Raw genomic sequence first — 20,578 nt, forward strand, 5'->3', positions numbered from 1 at the left:
GGACCTGCTCTGACAGACGGTAGCTTGGATTTCACACGAGCGAACAAGCATTGTTGGCCTTTTGTCCTCTCATGTCACGTAAACACAGACCTCATCCATTATAAAACATGATGTCATAGTGGACTGATTAAACTAGATTGTAGATAGTTTAATCTCTATCAGTTTGTGGGGTCTTGTGCTGTTTTTAAGATTACAGCAAATAATTGTAGTTTTTGAATTTCCTGTGTGAAAATATCCACTAATTGTTACAGATTTGGTAGACTGAAACATGTTTGAATGGGTTGTAGCTAGATTTGCATTTGAGATATACTTGTTCTATCAATAGATATTGGTCCTTTTATGGGATGTTTGTGTTTGGTAGGGATGTGGTCGACCAAAGAAATGTTTGCCAAAGATAGGCCATGCCAATCGATTAATTTGACTAAAAAAGGCAAAACGATTGAGTAACTTTATAATCTGCTTTATAATTGAATCAGTTTAGCCATTTAACGGTACATACACATACATGTGCATGTTTTGACTGCAGTATCATAAATGTAGACTTATTTCATATCTCATTGTTCACATTTCTTGTATTGAATATGAGTCATTTATAGACCTTAGTTAATCACTTTGCCTGTTCATTTATGAAGTAAAAACATACCTAATATTACATACTGATGCCATCTCCTACTTCATTTTGACTTTTTTATTTGTTCTGATATAATACAACATTAGACCTCAAGCCTTGTTACTTCATGAAGACCTCATGAATCACGCTGATGGGAATCCAGAGATTAGAGTCTTTTCCAAAATGATTGGCCCCAGAACAGGAATACCTTAGGATTTTTGACACGACTGCTTGTTTTCACTGTCTGGGGACGAGTGTTCCTGTCCTGATATATGTGTCTCAGGCTCCAGACACAAGGCAAAACAAGTGCGTACCTTTGCGCAGCTGGGTGGGCCGCCAAAAAATAATGATAGGCTTATGTGTGTGGGGAGAGGAAGAGCCGGAAGGCCTGTTGCACGGAAAAGGCAGTAGTTACATAACTGAGCACTATCTATCAGCTTTGCTTGAGATGGGTCGTCCCGGCTGTTCTGGAGATGAACATTCGATCAGGTTTAGATCAGAGATTTACCTGCCACACTGTTTGAGTTGGATGCGCCATGTCACCATCACATTTGTCAAAGCTGCTACATCTGCTTTGCATCTACAAATATTTTGTGTTGCCCTCTCAAGTGTAACTTATTGGATATTTTCAAATCTACTGGATCAAACATCCTAACCTCGCAGGATTTATATCACTCCTTTACAGCAGGTGACAGAAATGAACATCTTGCATTCCAAATGGCCCAACTCGATTGTGCATGCTTTTCTTTGCTGTTTGTTTGGTTAAAGTTAAGGTACACACATGCTATTTGTCTTCTTCTTCTTACTCATTGTTCAAAGGCGTTGGTGCATCCAGATTCAAGGTCAGGATACCACAAAGGAATATCTTATCTTATCTTATGACCTAACTGAACAGTGAACCTACTGTTGACTTATTGTTCATGGAAACCCATCCAGACATAGGAATAACTTGCAGATTCCACACAGAAAGCCCCCACCTGGTCCAGGAATCAAACTTGGAACCATTTTGTGAGGCAACTACAACTGATCTATTTTATTTCTATCTATAAAAGGAGAATGTCGGTACTGTAAAAGCAATGTTTTCCTCAAATTGAAATGACAAAATGACTAATGTGTAACAGTTTGGTACAATTTATCTTCATACTTTGATATTTTATCATTGTTTCACTGTATATTTTTGTATTTGGGTTAGAATTAGGGTTTCTTTCTCTCCTGTGCTTGACTCTCCTGTGCGCATTGTCCGGGTGCCACCAGTAAAGCCTCTCCGATTTGTTCAGCCAGTTGCATCAACACTCTAGTGCTCCTCTGGGATACATCACAAGGCTCATTATTGCTTTGATAAACTTAGCTGGAGCTGAGTGATTTGAACTTATTCCCAATTAAATACAGACGCAGTAGGATGAAGTCATGTGGTGTGACCCTTTTCTCATCACCGGTGTGGGTTTCACTGCTTCACCTGAGCCTAAGGACACTGTCGCCAAACCATCTCTCTTCTCCTGGGAGATTCCTCTGCAGTGAAATCTTTTCATTTGTTGAGAGATTACCAAACACTTATTTTAGCTCAGACAGAATCCTTCTAAACTTGTGCATGTCCACCTTAAATAGAGTCTTCAGGGTCATGCTGTATCTGTGTTGTTGTGACTGCATCTAAAACTATTGGTATTCAAAGCGCATTTGTCAACATTACAGTCCCTGGGCTTAATGACCTGTAGAATACTTGTTTTTTATCATTTCTAAATGTTCAACCAACTGTGGGTGGAGTATACAGCACATGGGCCAAGGCAGACAGCTCAAGAACAACAAATCACTCATTAGGTGCTAAACTGTTTAGTAAGAAAGTGTGGTTGTGTGTGTGAGACTGCTTGTTTTGTTGAGTTAAGTTAGGGGCATTTATGAACTGAATTGATCATTAATTAATTCATACATTTTTGACCGCTTGTTCCCGTTTGGCGTCATGGGTGTCTGGAGCTGTAGGCGGGATACACCCTGGACAGGGCCCAGCTCGTAGGAGGATATTGATTGATAACTGATATCAATTCCAAAACGAATAAAAGAGTCACAGGCAGACAAATCTTTGTAGAGGTTTAAACTAGCAGGAAATTACGTAATAAAACACTATGATGATTTGATTGTAATTATCCTTGCAGCCCTACGCTCATTCACTAAGAGCAAGGTACTTTTCAATTCACCTCACAGACACAGACACACATCTTTGGATGGGAGTCATAATATTCATACTGAAGGCAGTTTAAAATAGATGCAGACTTGAGCCAGATAAGCCTTTTGCACATCTCTTTTTGTCCCTATATGGTAATCCGTATTGCATGGAAATCAATGGACATTATGCGCTAGATTTTTCACAGTTTGTACTCATGTGTCTATACTAAACCAAACTGAACCCACATGCCGACAGCTAAACATCACTTGAGTACTTTCCTCTCAACTTGAAAAATAACAATTTGACAGAATAGTGCTGGAAAACAACTGCTGCGGTTTTCATGGTAGCAATAACTTCATACAGACTGAGCCGGTCGCAACCACGATCTCACATCTAGTATTACTTGGCATTTGTCAGCTCTAATTGGCTGAAAGCACTCTCTTCTGTCCATGTGTACGTTTGTAGAAATCTTTGTGTGGTTGGATGCAGCAAAGGGAAAAGTAATCTTGGTGGTTAAGGCCATAAGCTGCCGTGGTGATGACAGTAGCGGCTAAGTTTGATGGATGCTTTTTGGTAGAGTCAGTAGATGGATGTCGTCCTGCTCAGTATGTCAGCGTTTGTCCTTTTGACGTGTGTTGGAGGAGCTGTGACAGAGGCATAACCAAATCCTATTAACAAAAGCGCATCTGTGTTAGAACAGGGCCAACAGGACAAGGGGCCACTAAAGGTCGGGGTGTGTTTCCAAAATTGCAAGTTGAAGGCTGACAAATATTAGCCTGGAATACAGCCTGTTGCTCTCTGTAAATTCTGTATTCAAACGATTTACAGTCTGATCTCCTCTGCTGTGTTTCCGTGCATCAGCTTTGTTTTTTCTTCGACACACGGGAAACAAATACACTCATTGGTCATCCATCTATCAATAAGAATAAAATCAAGCTTCTCTCTCACTTTAACAGCGGTTAGTGCTTTGTCAATGCTCTGTTATTTTTTTATTACAATTTTCCACTGAAGTGAAGTTTCCATGTTTGTTTGGACTCTAATGACCATGTGTTTCCCTGGTTGGCTAATCAACCTGTCAATCACGCCCATCTGAAATCTGAGACATTTGATCAGTGTGCATATATAGGCTAGTACATACTTTTTTAATTCAGTATCACACATTTATATTAAAGATCTGCATTTGTAATGTTTTTTCAGCAGAGAAAGATATTTTATGGTTCGAAATGGTACTTTTACATGCTCTACGAACCCGGTGGTACTCTTGCAGGTTATTTGATGCATGTTTCTTTCTGCCAGTGCATTCTGTCCCTCTGAACTGTACCACATTTTTGCTTTTTTTTCAAGATTAGAATATACTGTACTCCCATGTGAACTCGATATCAACAAAACCTTTGCTGAATAGAGCATAATACGACCTCAGACATTCTGCGATGTGAACAGGGCCCTCTCGCATGTCCACAAATACAGTCTGCAATATAAACAGATGTAAGACAATCTTTGAAGTTTCTTTTCCCGGTAATGCTTGGGCGCTAAAGCAACACAATTAACACTTCATCAGCTTCACATGGGCTCGGCTCTAATTTTACCCCTCGCCTCCGGACTGACCTGGTTTTACTCAGCACCTGGTCCATGCCAAATCTTTACACTTTATCATATCAGACACCATGCTCTGTAAGAATAACCAGGGAGGTGCGCATTCTGGGATTTGCTGGACACATTTTCCATGGCTAACATTTGGCGTAGTATAAGGTACAACTGTTCATCTTTGAGTTTTCACTTATGGGATTCCACTGCCATTTTTCAACCTCTTAGATTCACATTTTTGTATCAGATGCCCTTCCTTGTACAATTTTGCCATTAATCTAGATTAAACAGTGGCTCAGTTGTAAATCAGTCATCTTACATCTGGAAGTTTGGCAATCCCAGCTCTGACCAGTCATGCTGCTTTTGTTTCACTGCTTTCAAGACACTTCATCCACCTCTAATTTGTTTGAATAATAGTGTGTGAGTCAGTGATTGGTGGTGGTCAGAGAGACTCCCAATAAAAATATAAAGTGCAAGATAATTCCAAGAATTTAGTATTTTGTGATTCGACTTGCATGTATCCATCTAAAAAAACAGTTTAAAACTGAACTCTCTTTTAGCACCTGATAAGATACAAATTCAGATCTCCTGAAACGTTTGGATAGATAGTATAGGGAGTTGTATAAAAATATATTAATATATTGGGCATAATATCTAAAATAATGTTTAGGAAAAAAGGTGAAAAAGCTGAGTGAAAATAAAAAGCAATGAAACTTTCAAGTTTCTACAGTCGCTAATCTAGTTTAAAGCTATTCAAAATACTTTTAGTTGTTCTTAAAAAAATAAATAAATGCAAGTATGGGAACTAAATGTAGATCCTCAGCGGGACGTGCTCCAGAAGAAAAACAATCTGACACTGTTTTACCAACATTAAGAGTTTTCTAACCACTTTGCAGCTGAGCAGTAATGGCTTTTACTTTTGATGGATTATCATAATATCATGTGATTATTGTCATCGAGCTTAGCCAGATATTCATTCATATGTCAATGTGGCACATATTATATTATATAGTTTAACCTTTCAGCTCTAGACACATTTTTATGGCTGATCTTATTCAGTCTGTCGAGGGTTCACCGGGTGCTCATTTTCGGAAACTCTTTTGTCATGCTCTGTTGTGGAGGTCCATCTCCACATGGGCCTGTCCTGCTCTGGCCGTTCTGTCCCACTGCTTCCTGCTTATTACAAACAGGCCTCAGATAAACGCTCTCATGTGTAGGGATGTAAATATTGTGTTCTTCATTTGTTCTCTCAGAAAAAACTTCAGCTCAACAAAGTTTTTAAATGGATACAGTTTGGTGGTTATATCACACTGTTTGAAATGCCGCTCCTTTTATAGAAAGTCTGATTAAATTTGTTCAAAGCCAGGCATGCAATTGACATTTTAAGTTCCTCTGTTTCCATTTTTTCAAAGTTTGTGTCTGCACACTGCTTAGAGGGGCTGCACGCTATATTGCAATCAGATCAAAATTGATAGTTGCAATTGGCATGTTTAAAATGTGAACTTGTGTGAATACCGTAGAATCTTTCTTATCAAAACATAGCAAATCAAATTGTAATGGCGATGCTTGTCAGAAAATTCCCAGATCGTTAAGTCCTAGTGCTTAGGTCTGTATCTATAAATGGTTTTCCAGATCCACCATCAGACATTTCTATGCGTTTATGTCACTGTTTTGACTTTCCCTGTCCCGGATTTCATGTAAACTTGAACAATTTGTTTCCAAATAAAGAATGGGGCCTGGTCGATTCTACAAACAAAGCAGACCATTACAGTCTAATTCCACTCGTCTCTATTTGTTGGTTCAGACCATCAGTGCTATATATAGCCATTGATCCATATGGAAAGGCACTACTTCTTAATCTGGTTAGTTTGATTGATAAGTGATTGATAAGTAGTTTGTATCAAAGAAAAATGACATTTCAGTCTCTAAAACAAGTGCATCTTTATTCTTTCTCGGTATTGGAATGTATCTGAAGCTGGATTGGTGCAGTTTAACCATAAAATTGTATTCATTGGATGGTGTTTAATGGTCAAGATTTGCTATCTACAGCATTAATTTAAATGGGGTGGCTGTTAATATTGTGCTTTTTATTTGTCCTGGTGGCTTTTTCACTGTGGGAATAATAACTAAAGCATTGTGCAGATCTTGATCCAACTCAGAGGCCCGTGTGCAATTACTATGTGCTTTAACATTTGTTTTCGCCTCTATAGTGATAGTTACTGACCCAAGAGAAATGTTAAGGAACGACATGGGATGCATAAAGGCCAAAAATGGAAAGTTGGAATCATAAACCTATAAATAAGTATTACATATAATATACATTGTTTGGATTTAGGTGTTTTAAAACCTTAAAAAGTAGAGAAAAACTCTCAAATGTTGAATTACATAAGTCTCTTTATAGCACTACTGGACTCAAAATGACATTCAGTAGTTTAAAATCTTCAATGATACTTCAGATTTTTTACTCAAGAAGTCTACAGCCAATCCTCTCTGTCAGTAAAAGCGTGGTGTGGAGCAGAGTTCAGACTATGGAGAAATAAATTGAAAATGTTTGTGTAAATATACACTGCCTAAACTAAAATGTATATTCTTTAAATCAATATTGATAGAATATTTCACTTTTTTTTTTAAATAAGAAAAAGGCACAATTTAGAACTTGTGATAAATCGGTATTAAAGCGAAATATACTTGATTATATTACAGTAGCCAGAACGTAACACATGCACTAATATTAGCCATAATGATGCACGTGATTATGCCCTAAATTTCTTCTCGTACAATTAGGTTCAAGTTCATAGCGGTTCATCACACACTCATTATATGCTCTCACATTTTTTTTAAATAATAAATGCATGGACAGTGAACTCGCAGTCCTAGGTTTTTTCGCAGTCCGAGCTCCTGATTCTTCGCTCCTTGTCACTTTTTCCACTCCATCTCTTCTTAATTAGACCAGTCATTTTTCAGAAAGGACATTATGGCGCTAATGAATTTATTTATTTTTGTAGCTGTGTCAATACAGCCCGCCGTGCCAAAGGGACTAATATAAAATGACATAGAGAAGCCGACATCGTACAATAAACAACTCCTCTGAGGCTTTCAATAAATCCTGTACATTATGCACCAGTCATTTGTTTTCTTTTCTGGCAAAGCTACTGTATGAACAACACTGAAAGTCATTAATCATCATCATAGTGCTTAAGCTTTGAATTCACAACAACAAAAAAGCTTAAATTATTCCGTTATGTATCAACGATACGGACAAAATGTGGATTGGTGGAGGTACACTTTGTTGTGCCGGACTTTTGTCCTCTGCATTTGACCCATTCTTAATGCTGCTGGGGCAAATTCTCCAAAGTTTGGGGTAACGTCAATGTCTGGGGGATTGCCTATTGACAAGACACTTCATGTTAGCTGGTCATAACCATCTATTTAAAGTGCATATGACAGTTCTCATGTTTTTCTAATTATTACGTGTTTTAGTGTTTTAGTAGTTGCAGTTTGTGAAGAAAATTTGAAATCTAAATGTTGAAAATTACAGGGAGTAGAGCTGAATCCCTCAGTGATGTCATCAGTAAGCGACACCACCTCACCGAAATTGTCAAACTGGGGAAAAATGGGCAATTTTTAATATATATAATAATCTTTTTAGTGAATGTGTTTAACCTCTCATATGCACCTCAAATGTTTATTATTAAACAAGGCTGATTTATTTGCATGTAGGGTATAATATATGATGACAGTATGAATAGGTCTTATGTTGTTTTTTCTCCTAGGTCTTTACACAGCTCTTGCTAAGTCCCTTCATGGAGACTCCAAAATAGCACTGCACATACTGTACATCCCCTTTACACTGACCCTAGTTTAATTTAAAAGCATTAACGATGAAATCCTATATCCTGGACTGTAAATTAGTTTTTGTAATGTCACAGGGTTATTGTGCGTTTGGCTGCGAGTGTTGACACGTCCAGTTTGTTGGGACAGAGGAAAGTAATTTATGGGGCTCATCTGTGACTCGTAAAAGCCAAAAGGTAATAAAGTTTATTGTTCACCTGCTGAGTTTATAGCATCAGTGACCAAAATATTCCAGTTTCCAAGGAAAGATGTAGCTCGAACAATTAAGCCAAATCCTGTTGAAAATCCCAATTAGAGGGGAAGATTATCAAAATATTAACAATATCGTGAATGTTTTGGATTTGGATATTGAGTATGTTTATAATGAATAAATACAACAAAAGCTGATTACCATTATATTGTAGATATAGTCATATTTCTGTACTTTTGAGGACAATTTACAATAATTTAAAAATGTTAAACTTTGGTTTAATATAATAAAACATATAATATTGAGATTATTATTTTTTAATATCAGCCATCCCTAGTCACAGTTATAATTACAAAACGGCAACTGTCTAGATTATTTAGATTGAACTTCCTGTCTATGTGATCATATTATGTCATAAAATATCCTTACCCACTATATTTATTTTTTCTTTTTACACACATTTTTCAGTCTCCTGGACAGGGTGATGCATTGTGAAAAGAAACTTAATAAAATAAATAATTGCAGTTCCTGTCTGTCTCCTCACAATTGTATTCGCTGTAGAAGTTTTCATTCTTCATACTGGCAACTGACTTTGGAGAGTAATTTTCTTGTATCAATAGTTAATTGCGCTGGAACAAAAACACATAAACATGAAAAATCGTACTGTTTGTCCTGGGCTATTGCAGGTCTATTTTCATCAACAATATAATTACCATCAACAATATAAAGACCGTCGACTGGCAGTGCAAGTCGACTCAGGATTCCACGATTAAATAATAGTAGTGTATCTATTGCGTACCTATTTATTTAGACTTTCAATTGTGAAAACGCAGCAAAAGTAAGATGTTCCTGGCAATCCAGTTCACAATGTACTGTCCCATACTTGTTCCCACCTTCTACTTGTAGTATACTGTAGAATAGCCTAAAGTATTTGGCTTCTCCTGTGCTTTCCTACGAGATAAAGCATGCAAAAGAGTGGAAACTATAAATGGAAGCTGGCACATCCAGACCTCTGCGTACAGCTCAAATGAAATAACTTTATTAGGGGCCACAAGTCGGTGAAAGCAGCGCAACATGTCCCTCATACTTGAGCTCTGCTGTGAGGTTTACCTTGGGGTTGCATAAGAGCATCTGCATGGCGTTAAGCATTTCTGTGTCTGCTGGAAACATTGCAGAATTTATGTTTGTGAAGACTATAAATGGAGAATGCCCGGTCCCTGTATGCACTGCTGTTTGTCACGTAGACACTGCTGGTTTCCTATGGTCTCTCCTACAGCCTCACATGCCTGACCCATACAATGCTGACATGCTTGAGTTACACCGAGATGTCGTTTTTAGCTTTTGCCGACTTTATATAACTGTCCCGTCCAGTCCGGGAGGCGGCGAGCGATATTTCCACCCCTCTTGGCATCTTGGTGTGAAAAGGGTCGAGACACAACAAAAGGGTCAAAGTCACTCAAGCTGCACACAGAAAGAGCTCTTCACATGACCCAAAATCCTACTATGATCTTAAGAAATTCATGGAAAGTGTCCCGTTTTGAGAGCACCTCCACATGATTTCAAATCCGCATGGGAATGTGTGGATTGAGAGGTTTGCCGACAGGCTTGTTTGCCGTTGGCCAGGTCAGCCATGTTGACAGGGTCACAACACATTCAAATAACTGTCGCTTTGAAGGATTTTAAGGTCAGAAGGTTAACTACCTTTTGCCAGGATCACTCCACCTTGAACAAGACTTGTTAATGTTTGAAGAACGCTTAACATGGGCTGCACATCGTCACCTAAAATAACACACGTATACATTATAAAACATCCGTTATAATTAATGCTATTAAAAATAAACAAATACAAACAAGGGTGGAAAGCGATATGTCTGTCTTTTTCACGCTCATTCACGTTTCGTGCAATACTTGAACCTCAACACACACATGTTAGCACATTCTTGCAGCATTATTAAAACGCTGTTTGAATTTTGGTATCTAGATAACAATAAAAACACAACAAAACAACCTGTAATAGAACGCAATATCATGTGTTTTTTCTTGTCTTGGCAATTTCTTAGTTGAGATTATTAGTTTATGTTCAGGCAGACATTTAAGTGTTCAATGTGTTTTCTTGTAGTCAGAACGGTCAAGATTGGTGCAGCCAGTAAATCATTTCCCAAAAGGACAATATGATGTGAGCAGTATAATTACCAAAAATGTGTTTTCTTGTGTTTTCTCATCAACTGAAGAATAAGGCACCAATAAAACATTTTCTTTTCAAATGTTCTGTCTCTTTTAAAAAGTTTAAAATGTCTCTACTCTACATTGACTAAACTTTCTGCAAATTCATAAAAGTAAAATGGCTTCTTGTTTGTGCCACAGGTTCCTGGACGTGAGTGTGGCTAACCTGTTGTGCGTCAGGTATTGGGTGATGTATCTGCAGGTGATACAGGAGGCTGTGTGGCCCGGGGGAATTCTGCCCACCGCTCCAGAGGTGGTCCGCACTCAGCAGCAGAAAGACGCCACTAAACAAGAAGCACTACAGTGTCTCATGCAACTTCTGCCAGGTAAGAGTACATTGTATGAAAACAAATACAGTTTACGTAATGCATCAAGAGCCTTATTCGATTTGTAGATAAGCTCTATTTATGAAAGTTCACGGAATGTGAAACGGAAGACACAAACTGACCCAACAATCAAGGTCTGGATTGAAATAATGACTGAAATTCACATGTGCACTGTGTATGGGAATACTTCACATTATGACATTAAACCTTTTGTAGCAGGTGAAGCGATCAGGCCAGATCTGAGTCCATTTGCTGCAACAACAACAAACAAAATCTTATTTTATTTAAATTGTAGGAATATTTGGAGCAACAAAACGTAAAATGTCATGGAATACATTTTATTTAAACAAATTTGATGCCATACTGTGAAACATTTCGGACAACACCATGGCAAGGCAAGGCAAGGCAAGTTTATTTGTAGAGCACATTTCATACACAAGGCAATTCAAAGTGCTTCACAGCAGGAAAAATGCATTCAAATCACAAAGAAATTACAGAAATACAATAAAATTAACTAAATTAAAAATTATCAATCCAACTGATTTTCTAAACTAATAAAATCACAAACAAAAGAGAAGAGTGCAAAGAAAAAATCCTTTTAGTCATATGCGCAGCTAAACAAAACAGTTTTTAGCTTAGATTTGAACATTGTCAGAGTAGAAGCCTGTCTCACATCTTCAGGAAGACTGTTCCAGATTTTAGCTGCATAAAACTGAAACGCAGATTCCCCATGTTTTGTCCTGACTCTGGGCACCAGCAGGAGGCCGGTCCCTGAGGTCCTCAGAGTCCGAGATGGTTCATATGGCACTAACATATCCAAGATGTACTTTGGTGCTAGGCCATGGAGAGACTTGTACACAAGCAGAGCTGCTTTAAAGTCTATTCTCTGAGCCACAGGGAGCCAGTGCAGAGACCTGAGAACAGGACTAATGTGATCATACTTCCTGGTTCTGGTCAGGACCCGAGCAGCAGCGTTCTGGATGTACTGCAGCTGTTTTACAGCTCGTTTGGAGAGGCCAGTGAGCAGGCCGTTACAGTAGTCTAATCTACTGGAGACAAACGCGTGGATAAGTCTCTCTAAATCTGGTTTTGACACTATATTTTTGATTTTGGCAATGTTTTTTAGATGGTAAAAAGCTGCTGATGTTATTGATTTGACGTGGCTATTAAAGTTCAAGTCTGAGTCCATTATTACCCCCAGATTTCTAATTTGGTTTGTAGGTTTTAGAGCGATACTCTGGAGGTGACCGCTAACACTTTCTCTTTGTTTCTGTGGGCCAAAAACGATTATTTCAGTCTTGTCTGAGTTTAGCTGGAGAAAGTTGTTTTGCATCCACAAACTGATCTGTTGGATGCAGTGACAGAGTGAATCTACTGGTCCATAGTCACCTGCCGATAGTGAAACATAGATCTGAGTGTCGTCTGCATAATTGTGATAGGACACATTTTCACTGCGTATCAACTGACCCAACGGCAGCATGTAGAGGTTGAACAGAAGGGGACCCAGGACTGACCCTTGGGGCACTCCACAGGTCAGGGTCATGTGGTCTGAGACACAGCTACCAATTTCAACAAAGTACTTCCTGTCTTCCAGATAGGACCTTAACCAGTTTAGGGCAGTGCCAGTGATGCCCACCCAGTCCTCTAGTCTCTGTAAGAGGATCCCATGATCGACAGTGTCAAAAGCAGCACTCAGATCTAACAGAATTAAGACTGAGGCTTTGCCCGTGTCAGTGTTCAGGCGGATGTCATTTGTCACCTTGACAAGAGCAGTCTCAGTGCTGTGATGAGGTCTAAAACCTGACTGAAAAACATCAAATGAGTTGTTTATTAAGAGGAAATCTGTGAGCTGTTGGTAAACAACCTTTTCAAGGACTTTGCCCCAAAATGGCAGATTAGAGATGGGCCGGTAATGACTCAGTACTGCGGCATCAAGACTGCTCTTCTTTAGGAGAGGCTTTATGACCGCAGTTTTCAAAGACATTGGGAATGTTCCAGATTGAAGCGACATGTTAACTATGTGAGTGAGTGGTGCTAACAAACTGTTCAGCACAGACTTTAGAAATTTGGTGGGTAACACATCAAGGCAGCATGTAGATGAACTCAGACTGGTGATGATCTCATGGACAGTTTTGTCAGTTACTGGTGCAAAGTGAGTCAGCTCTAAGTGTCTTGGTGGTTTTAGGGTAATTTTTTGCATTGTGGGATTTATAGCATTTTTAATGCCCTGAACTTTGTCATTAAAGAATAATGCAAACTCATTACACTTGGATGTGGAAATGAGTTCTAACGGCAGCTGAGCTGGAGGGTTTGTTAATCTGTTTACTGTGGCAAACAGGACACGCGAGTTGTTACTGCAGCTTCCAATTATTTCAGAAAAATATCTTTCCCTAGTTCTACATAAGATTAGGTTGTACATATTCAGCTTTTCTTTGTAAATCTCTTTTTGAACCTGGAGCTTTGACTTGCGCCATTTCCGTTCGGCCCTGCGGCACTCCCTTTTCTGTGCCCTGACCGAATCATCATTTCTCCACGGCGCCTTCTGCTTATTTTTAACCATTTTAGCCTTTATAGGGGCGATGGTGTCCAGAACATTCAAAACACTAGATGTAACAGAGTTCAACAAATCATTTACATTAGAACATGAGACATTTTCGAAGTTTATCATTTCCATAAACAGTGCACCTGTGCCATCACTTATGTGTCTCCTCTGAACAACTGCAGGACCAACCGGAGGTTTGGGAGAAACAGACAGGTCAAAGAAGACACAGAAATGATCAGACAGAGCAACATCGATCACATTAACATTTGAAATATTTACCCCCTTTGTAATTATGAGATCTAGAGTGTGTCCTTTGCTGTGGGTGGGGCCTCTCACATGCTGAGTAAGACTGAAGGTTTCAAGGACAGCATCAAGCTCTTTAGCGTTTCTGTCACAAATATTATCAACATGCACATTGAAATCACCTGTAATGACCAAACCATCAAAGTCTGTGCATATGACTGAAAGCATCTCAGTAAAATCATCAATAAAACTTTGGCAGTGCTGGGGAGGCTTGTATAAAACAATGAAGAGAATGGATGGAGACCGTTTTAGCTCCATTTTAAAGGATACATACTCAAATGATGAAAACACCCCAAAAGACAACCTGCGGGTAATTATTTCATCTCTAAAGACAGCACAGACTCCACCCCCTTTTTTGTTTTCTCGTGTTTCAGATTCAAACTTAAAGTTGGGTGGAGCAGATTCTATCAGAACTACATTTCCTGTGTTTTTGTCAAGCCATGTTTCAGTTAAAAACATAAAATCAAGATTATAAGAAGAAATAAAATTATTAATTAAGAGAGATTTGTTACATAAGGATCTGACATTTAGCACAGCAAGTTTCAGACTAGTTTCAGTGAGACTGGGCTTTATCTTTTCACAGGGAATATGAATCACATTTCTCAGATTGGGCCTGACTCGCATTTTGTTTTTCCATCTCTGTGATGATGTGACTACAGAAATAGCACTAGGGGGGGCTCTTTTTACATAGGGCCCCGGGTTGGTTTGATTTTTAATGTGACAATAAGTCCCGGCAACGCTGAGACCCAGTGCATCCTAGCTATGGGAGATACCAGGTGAGAGACGAGGGGGGATGGGTGGTGGGGCTTTTGTTGGTGTAGTCGGCTTGTGCAGGGAAGAGTTGATAAGTATTGATATAGCCCTTGCTATATTGGGCGTGAGTGGAGCCATCTTAATGCCTGATTTGATCAGACTTTCAAAATGGCTGGGAAGGCCCATGGGTGAGAGTGGAGATGAGAAGGAGAATGAAGAATCTTTAGTGGGAGTAGATGTTGCAGGGGGAACCCAGGGCTGGTGTGAAGGCAGGGGCGATGACAGGGATGTTGTTGGGCTTGTCACAGATGGGTCCAAGGCCTTTGAAGATTGTTCCTTTGCTGGAGGCGGTGGAGGTGAATGTGGAGCAGCTGGAGCTGAATCCTTTGCTGGTGGTGGTGGAGCAGCTGCTGATGAATCCTTTGGTGGAGGCTGAGGTTGTGGTGCTTTTGATGTTGAAACATTGGCTCGGTCTCTGGCTGATGGAGCAGGAATTCTTCTCTCATTCCTCTCTTCTCTAACTATCTGCTCAGGACCCTGTCCAGGCCCAGTCCAATGCCTCAGAGCGTGGAGCAGGTTCTCTGTCAGCACCCTCACTCCACCTCTGCATAGGTGGGGGCCATTTCTCTTAAACAGGTCCTCTCGTTTCCAGAATAGATAGAAGTTCTCAATGTAGTGTAGTCCTCTCGGGGGACACTCTTTGGACAGCCATGTGTTCAGCTGAAGAAGCCGGCTAAACTTGTTTATCCTCCTGTCGATGTTTGGAAGAGGTCCACTTATGAATGTTTTGATTTCCATTTTATCAAGCACGTCGAATAACTTCAAGAAGTCTTTTTTCAAAACTTCAGTCTGTTCCCGCCGCATGTCCACTGCACCCACGTGCACAATCAGCTGTTTAGCTCCTCCATGCTTAGCCATAATATTTGGAAGGAGTGACGTTATCTCAGAAACAGTGGCGCTTGGAAAAGAATGTGTGTTTATCTTTTCATGCGTCACGTGACTTATCGCGCCGTCCCCAACTAAAACAATGACCTTGGCTCCTGGCACAGATCCTTCTCGCTGTATTTTAGCCACGTCATCTTTCCTTTTTTCATTTAATTCCATCTCTGAAAGTGGTAAAAATCTGTTGGTGAGCTGTATTTTAGGTGACTTCACCTTATCTTTGTATCGTTTAGGCTTTGCTCCAAGTTTGTTCCAAGAAACAGCCTGGTCTTTCTGGTTTTTAGACAGTTTTGGAAACGACACAGAGTCACTGCGGTTTAGGTTGAAAGTAGCAGTTTTTCTTGTAAAAAGTGTGCTCTTCTTACCGTCGGTTGACACAGGAATGGTATCGTGAAGAACTTTTTCAGATTCCAAAACAAATATCCGTGTTTTCAGCTCATTAATTTCTTGTTGATATTTCCGACAGCGTTCACAGTCTTTCTCACTTCTTCTCCCGGACATGTCGCTGGCGTCAGATATGTCGTTAAAACTGGAAAAATGTTCTTAAAATCCTTGGTTTACTTGAAAAAGTCTAAAGCAAAAATGTTTGGAAGACAAAAACTGATTAAAAAGCAAAATAAATAAGGAAAGCAGCGATAGCAAGCGGAGCGAGCGAAAAAGCGTGTGCACTCTTCAATCGACTGAATATAGGTACCATAACATTTCCCTGGAGCCAACATTACATAGTGAGCCCCATGTTGGATCTATATGGGCTTAAGTGGGCTTCCAATAAGTGGGTTTGTCCATGGGTTCCATGTAGAGCCTACATGGGTTTGCCCACGTTTATGTGGGCCCCATCTGGGCAACCCAGGCAAAACCCATAGGCCCTGCTTTACATCTGAAATCGAATGCCTGTGGATTATTAGACTTTTAAACTATTAGAGCTCATCCAGTAGGTGTATGGAGTTAAACAAACACCACTCAACAGTGTAACATACTGCTCCTCGTTTAACCCTTACTGAAATAAAGATTTACGCTCAACATTTGTAACCTTAAATGCTAAAAGTTACCTTAAATAAAGCCCTCCAATAGAGAACGGCACGTTCTTTCTTGTAACCAATCGTAGAACGCCAAATGTGGCTCAGTCTGAAAAGGGTAGAAAAGACTAATGCCAGTACTCATTTACTGGTCAATAAAACATTAAAATAATGAAAACTATGATGTATTTGATATATGCGTGTTAAGCAGAGTTCATACTTGGGTCCCAAATATTGGCAAACCAAGTGGGGCCCGTTTGGGTTTACCCCCTCAATCCATGCCCATGTGAAACCCTCACTGCCCAGACAAAACCCATATGGGGCCCACATACAATGTTGGCAAACCGCCCACCAGAAAGTTACATAGTGCAGCTTAAAATCAACCAACAATGAAGAGGTAAATGTTTGGTTGTTTTTTGAACCATTGTCTTGAGAGATTGTAATACTTTTTAACAACATAAATTCTTTATAATTCACAATAATACACTTAACCTGTGTATTAACCTGCCGACTACTGTAGTAAGTCTGAGCTAAAAGGCTGAGTTTTTCATGTTAAGGACTTTGCAAACTGGAAACTCAAATCCATTTTGTTTTAACACTGGTATATGGACTATTCATGTTGTATGGTGAATCATTTATAAATATGTTTGCAGATCTGATTTCTGATATGTTGGGATCAGAAAAGTACAAAGTCAGCTGGCAAAACGCACTGGACTCTCTACAGGACCCATACATTAACAGGTACCATTATTATTATCAATATTATTATTATTCTATGCTTTATGTAACAAACACCTACTGGGTTTTGTAAGTTTCATATTTACTTTTTTATGTTGTAGACATCTGGTTTACTGTATTTTCGACCTGCTGCTGGAGCACCTGGTTCCTGAAACAGCTGAGGAGGACTTTCAGAGGAGTCTGCTGCAAAGTCTGTCCAAAGTCCCAGAGAAGATCCAGGCCTAAACACGGGATCAGTCTTGTTTAACTTATTCAGTCTTTAAGAGTGCGAGTGAATGTTTTCAGTAAGTGCAGATCCGCCCCGTTTTTAAATCTGACTCCAATTTGAACCGTAGACAGACACAAAATCCGCAGCAGCTTTGAATACATGGCAGCGCCTGTTTTGCGTTTGATGTCCTCTCCTCTGTAAACACGTGCCACATCCTCTCTCCTTATGCCACCACTTCCTTTTTTTTTTACCAAACTGTAGCTTTACACAACTCACTTCAGATGGTCCTCCCTGAGTCTCCACACCTGTTACTTAAGTCTATGGGCTCAGCATTTGTTTCCTCTCTTTCCCCCAAATATCTACGCATCGCATGTTACGATTATTGCGAGGAAGAAGCGTCACAATTTGAATATTGTTCTCGATTATTAAGACTGGGACCGAACAACAGTGAAATCTTAAATTTTCTTCTATTCTTGTTGTCCTGCACATTACTATTCCTCAAGTTTGGGACCGGCTTTACAAAACTGAACTTTCTGAAAGGCAAAATTTAGTAAAATGTGACTAAAACAGCCAAATAAACTGAAGTAATTTACATTTAGGTCTATTTTTTGGACTATACATGTTGAACTTTTAAATTGTTGTTGTTTTTTTCTTATGATTATATTGAAAAATCATGATTATCAATTAATTTAACAATCTTGACATCATTTGTTAATCCAGGCCTAGCTGAAGTATCTCCTCTTGTATTTATTTATATAAGTCTTTATTATCCACTGTGACGTTTTTTTTTATCCTTTCAATTAATTTCTGAACTAATAACATCCAAACACTGTTACATATGAAGAATTTGACACATGAATTGCTTAAATAGGCCATAAAACACGTTCCTCATTTAAATCTATGTCCAAACCCGCAATTATGATTGTTTACGTCGCGACTTGAAGCCAGTCTGTTTAGTGGTTACTTTAAATAGCATAAAATAGTTTGGGTATTACTGTATTTGATTGGTTGGCGGCTACAATAACTCTATTACGCTGTTGTTAAGTACGATGAGCAAACAGGGTTTTTGTCCAATGTGTTTTAATATTCTTTGTGATATATTAACCATGAATCTTACATAAAGCTCGCTAAATCTACATTCCTCATTTCCCCTGGTTGGTTTACGTTGTGACGTGGGCGAAATCATGTCTTTTGTTTACATTTCAGAATCAGAAAAGGCTTTGTTGTCAGTGAAGTAGATCCTAAACTGTAGTTATTCCTCTTTGGACCACCAGCTCAACGTCTCGTGCCACTACATCGTATTGTTACTCCTGTATTTTTGCGCTTGGAAAATGATCTGTTGAATTATGTTACTTTACCTTAGTTAGAACTGAAGTTGTGTCTTATAAACAATTGTGTGTTGCCTTAAAAGTGATGAAGTTTGTATTGTAATAATCATAACGCCTTATTTAAATTACAAACCGCTATAATTGTCCGTGCCAGGTTTTATGGCGAAATAAAATGTTACTGTTGTGTATAGAAAATGTAAAAGGCCCATGTAAAGGACCAAAACAATTAAACATTTTAGTTATTTAAATTTATATTCAATTTTGTGTCGTGCCAGACATTGCATTTTGTCATTATTGTGTTTAAAATGTATTTTTGTGCACTAAAATATAAATGTGTGAACCACTTGACCACTTTCCAAAGGCACTGAATTAAAATGATGTATACATTTCATATGAACGATGTCTTAACAATGCTCTAATGAATACATGCCTTCAATGCGTAGACCTTTGTGCACTTTTGTAGTTAGAAAATATTGTAATTGTATTATGTCTCGGCTTTGGCAAAGGCACAGAGCTTTATGCGTCTGATTTTATTGCTTCTTTCTATCTGTATGTTCACCGTTCACCCGCACTAAACTTGTCTCTGTTCCCGGAAACGTGTGTGAAATTAAAAACAGTAAAGTTACCAAATGCGGTTATGAAACTTCCAGTGAAATGTTGTGCTCTCTCGTTATTTTTCTGGCTCAAGTTGTAGATAGTTTTTACAAGAGTCCAGGGGGTTACAATAATGTGCTCTAACTTGCAGCACGTCTGGAGGTCGTCCTGAAACTCGCCTGTGCTTTATGATCCGCTTTAGATGTGTTGCATTGTAACAGAACTGTTCAGTGTCAGAGAGTCGTTTTCAAACACCACGTACTTTACTCCTACTTGAGTAAATACAGCAGTACTCTAACTTGAGTAAAAGTGTTGGTGCCGTTGTGAGTGAGTCTATCAATATTAAATGACTTGAACAGTTGTGTTTCTTCTCCCATTTTTGTGTCAATCCTCTGAATATAACAGATTGTATTCAATATTTATTGTTTTGTCCTGACAATTACATTAACGACACATAGTAAATCATATACAGTTACTCTTATTTGAGAAGGATATTTCCCCAATACATTTTTTACTCTCATATATATTTCTTGGACACTGTTTTGTACTTTAACTTGGGTAATATTATGTAACTTTACTTATTGAAGTGTAATTTTTGGCCTATATTCTTCCTGCCTCTGCACATGATCTGAAAAGCCTTGGTCAGGATAATATATTTTTCTGGTGGAGTGTCCGTCACCTGCTTGTCTCTATGGAGATGTTATTGCTTTGCCTGGAATGTTCCACGATATGACATTAAATACACCCATCGAGAGGTGCAAGTGACGGCACCAAGTTGCAAGGTCATATCCGTGGAAAGGCGACCTCACTCACACTAGTCATGACACTGCATGTCATAATATAGATGGCTGGAGAGAACGTCGCCACCGTAATCTATAGTAACCAACGCCCAGCTCCATGATGTGACGGAGAAATCTACTAAAGAACTCAGGATGAATGTTAATTTTCATAATTCATTAACACAACATGCTGAGACATGTAGAGTTCTTTGCTTCATTAGGACCACAAATACACCATTATATGTTAATTTAAACACTTTTATGCCCTGTTTTTACATGATTTTCTATTCAAAGATTGCACTTTCTCCCATTGCAAGTTGTGTTTTTTTCAATATTCTCTGTCCATATAACAGCTGTAAATAAGAGTGTCACCATTGTTATTATTATATAGTATAAGAGTTTTTTTATAAGAGTTTTTCTATAAGAGTGTTT

General features: G+C 38.9%; 1 protein-coding gene across 2 annotated transcripts in view; it reads left to right on the top strand.

Moving 5' to 3' along the window:
- The window catches only part of LOC140367645 (sorting nexin-19-like), a 33,554-nt gene extending 15,488 nt beyond the window's left edge, over positions 1 to 18,066 (top strand). For both annotated transcript variants that reach the window (XM_072454202.1, XM_072454211.1), the window contains exons 12-14: positions 10,759 to 10,943; positions 17,153 to 17,240; positions 17,339 to 18,066. In XM_072454202.1, the coding sequence (XP_072310303.1) occupies positions 10,759 to 10,943; positions 17,153 to 17,240; positions 17,339 to 17,462 (397 nt within the window). In that variant the 3' untranslated portion in view covers positions 17,463 to 18,066. The remainder of the gene's footprint in view (positions 1 to 10,758; positions 10,944 to 17,152; positions 17,241 to 17,338) is intronic.
- Positions 18,067 to 20,578: the final 2,512 nt, after the last annotated feature.

This window comes from Eucyclogobius newberryi, unplaced genomic scaffold (assembly GCF_026437365.1).
Source record: "Eucyclogobius newberryi isolate DKJ021-1_F unplaced genomic scaffold, fEucNew1.0.hap1 SCAF_10, whole genome shotgun sequence".
NCBI classification, from domain to species: Eukaryota; Metazoa; Chordata; class Actinopteri; order Gobiiformes; family Gobiidae; genus Eucyclogobius; species Eucyclogobius newberryi.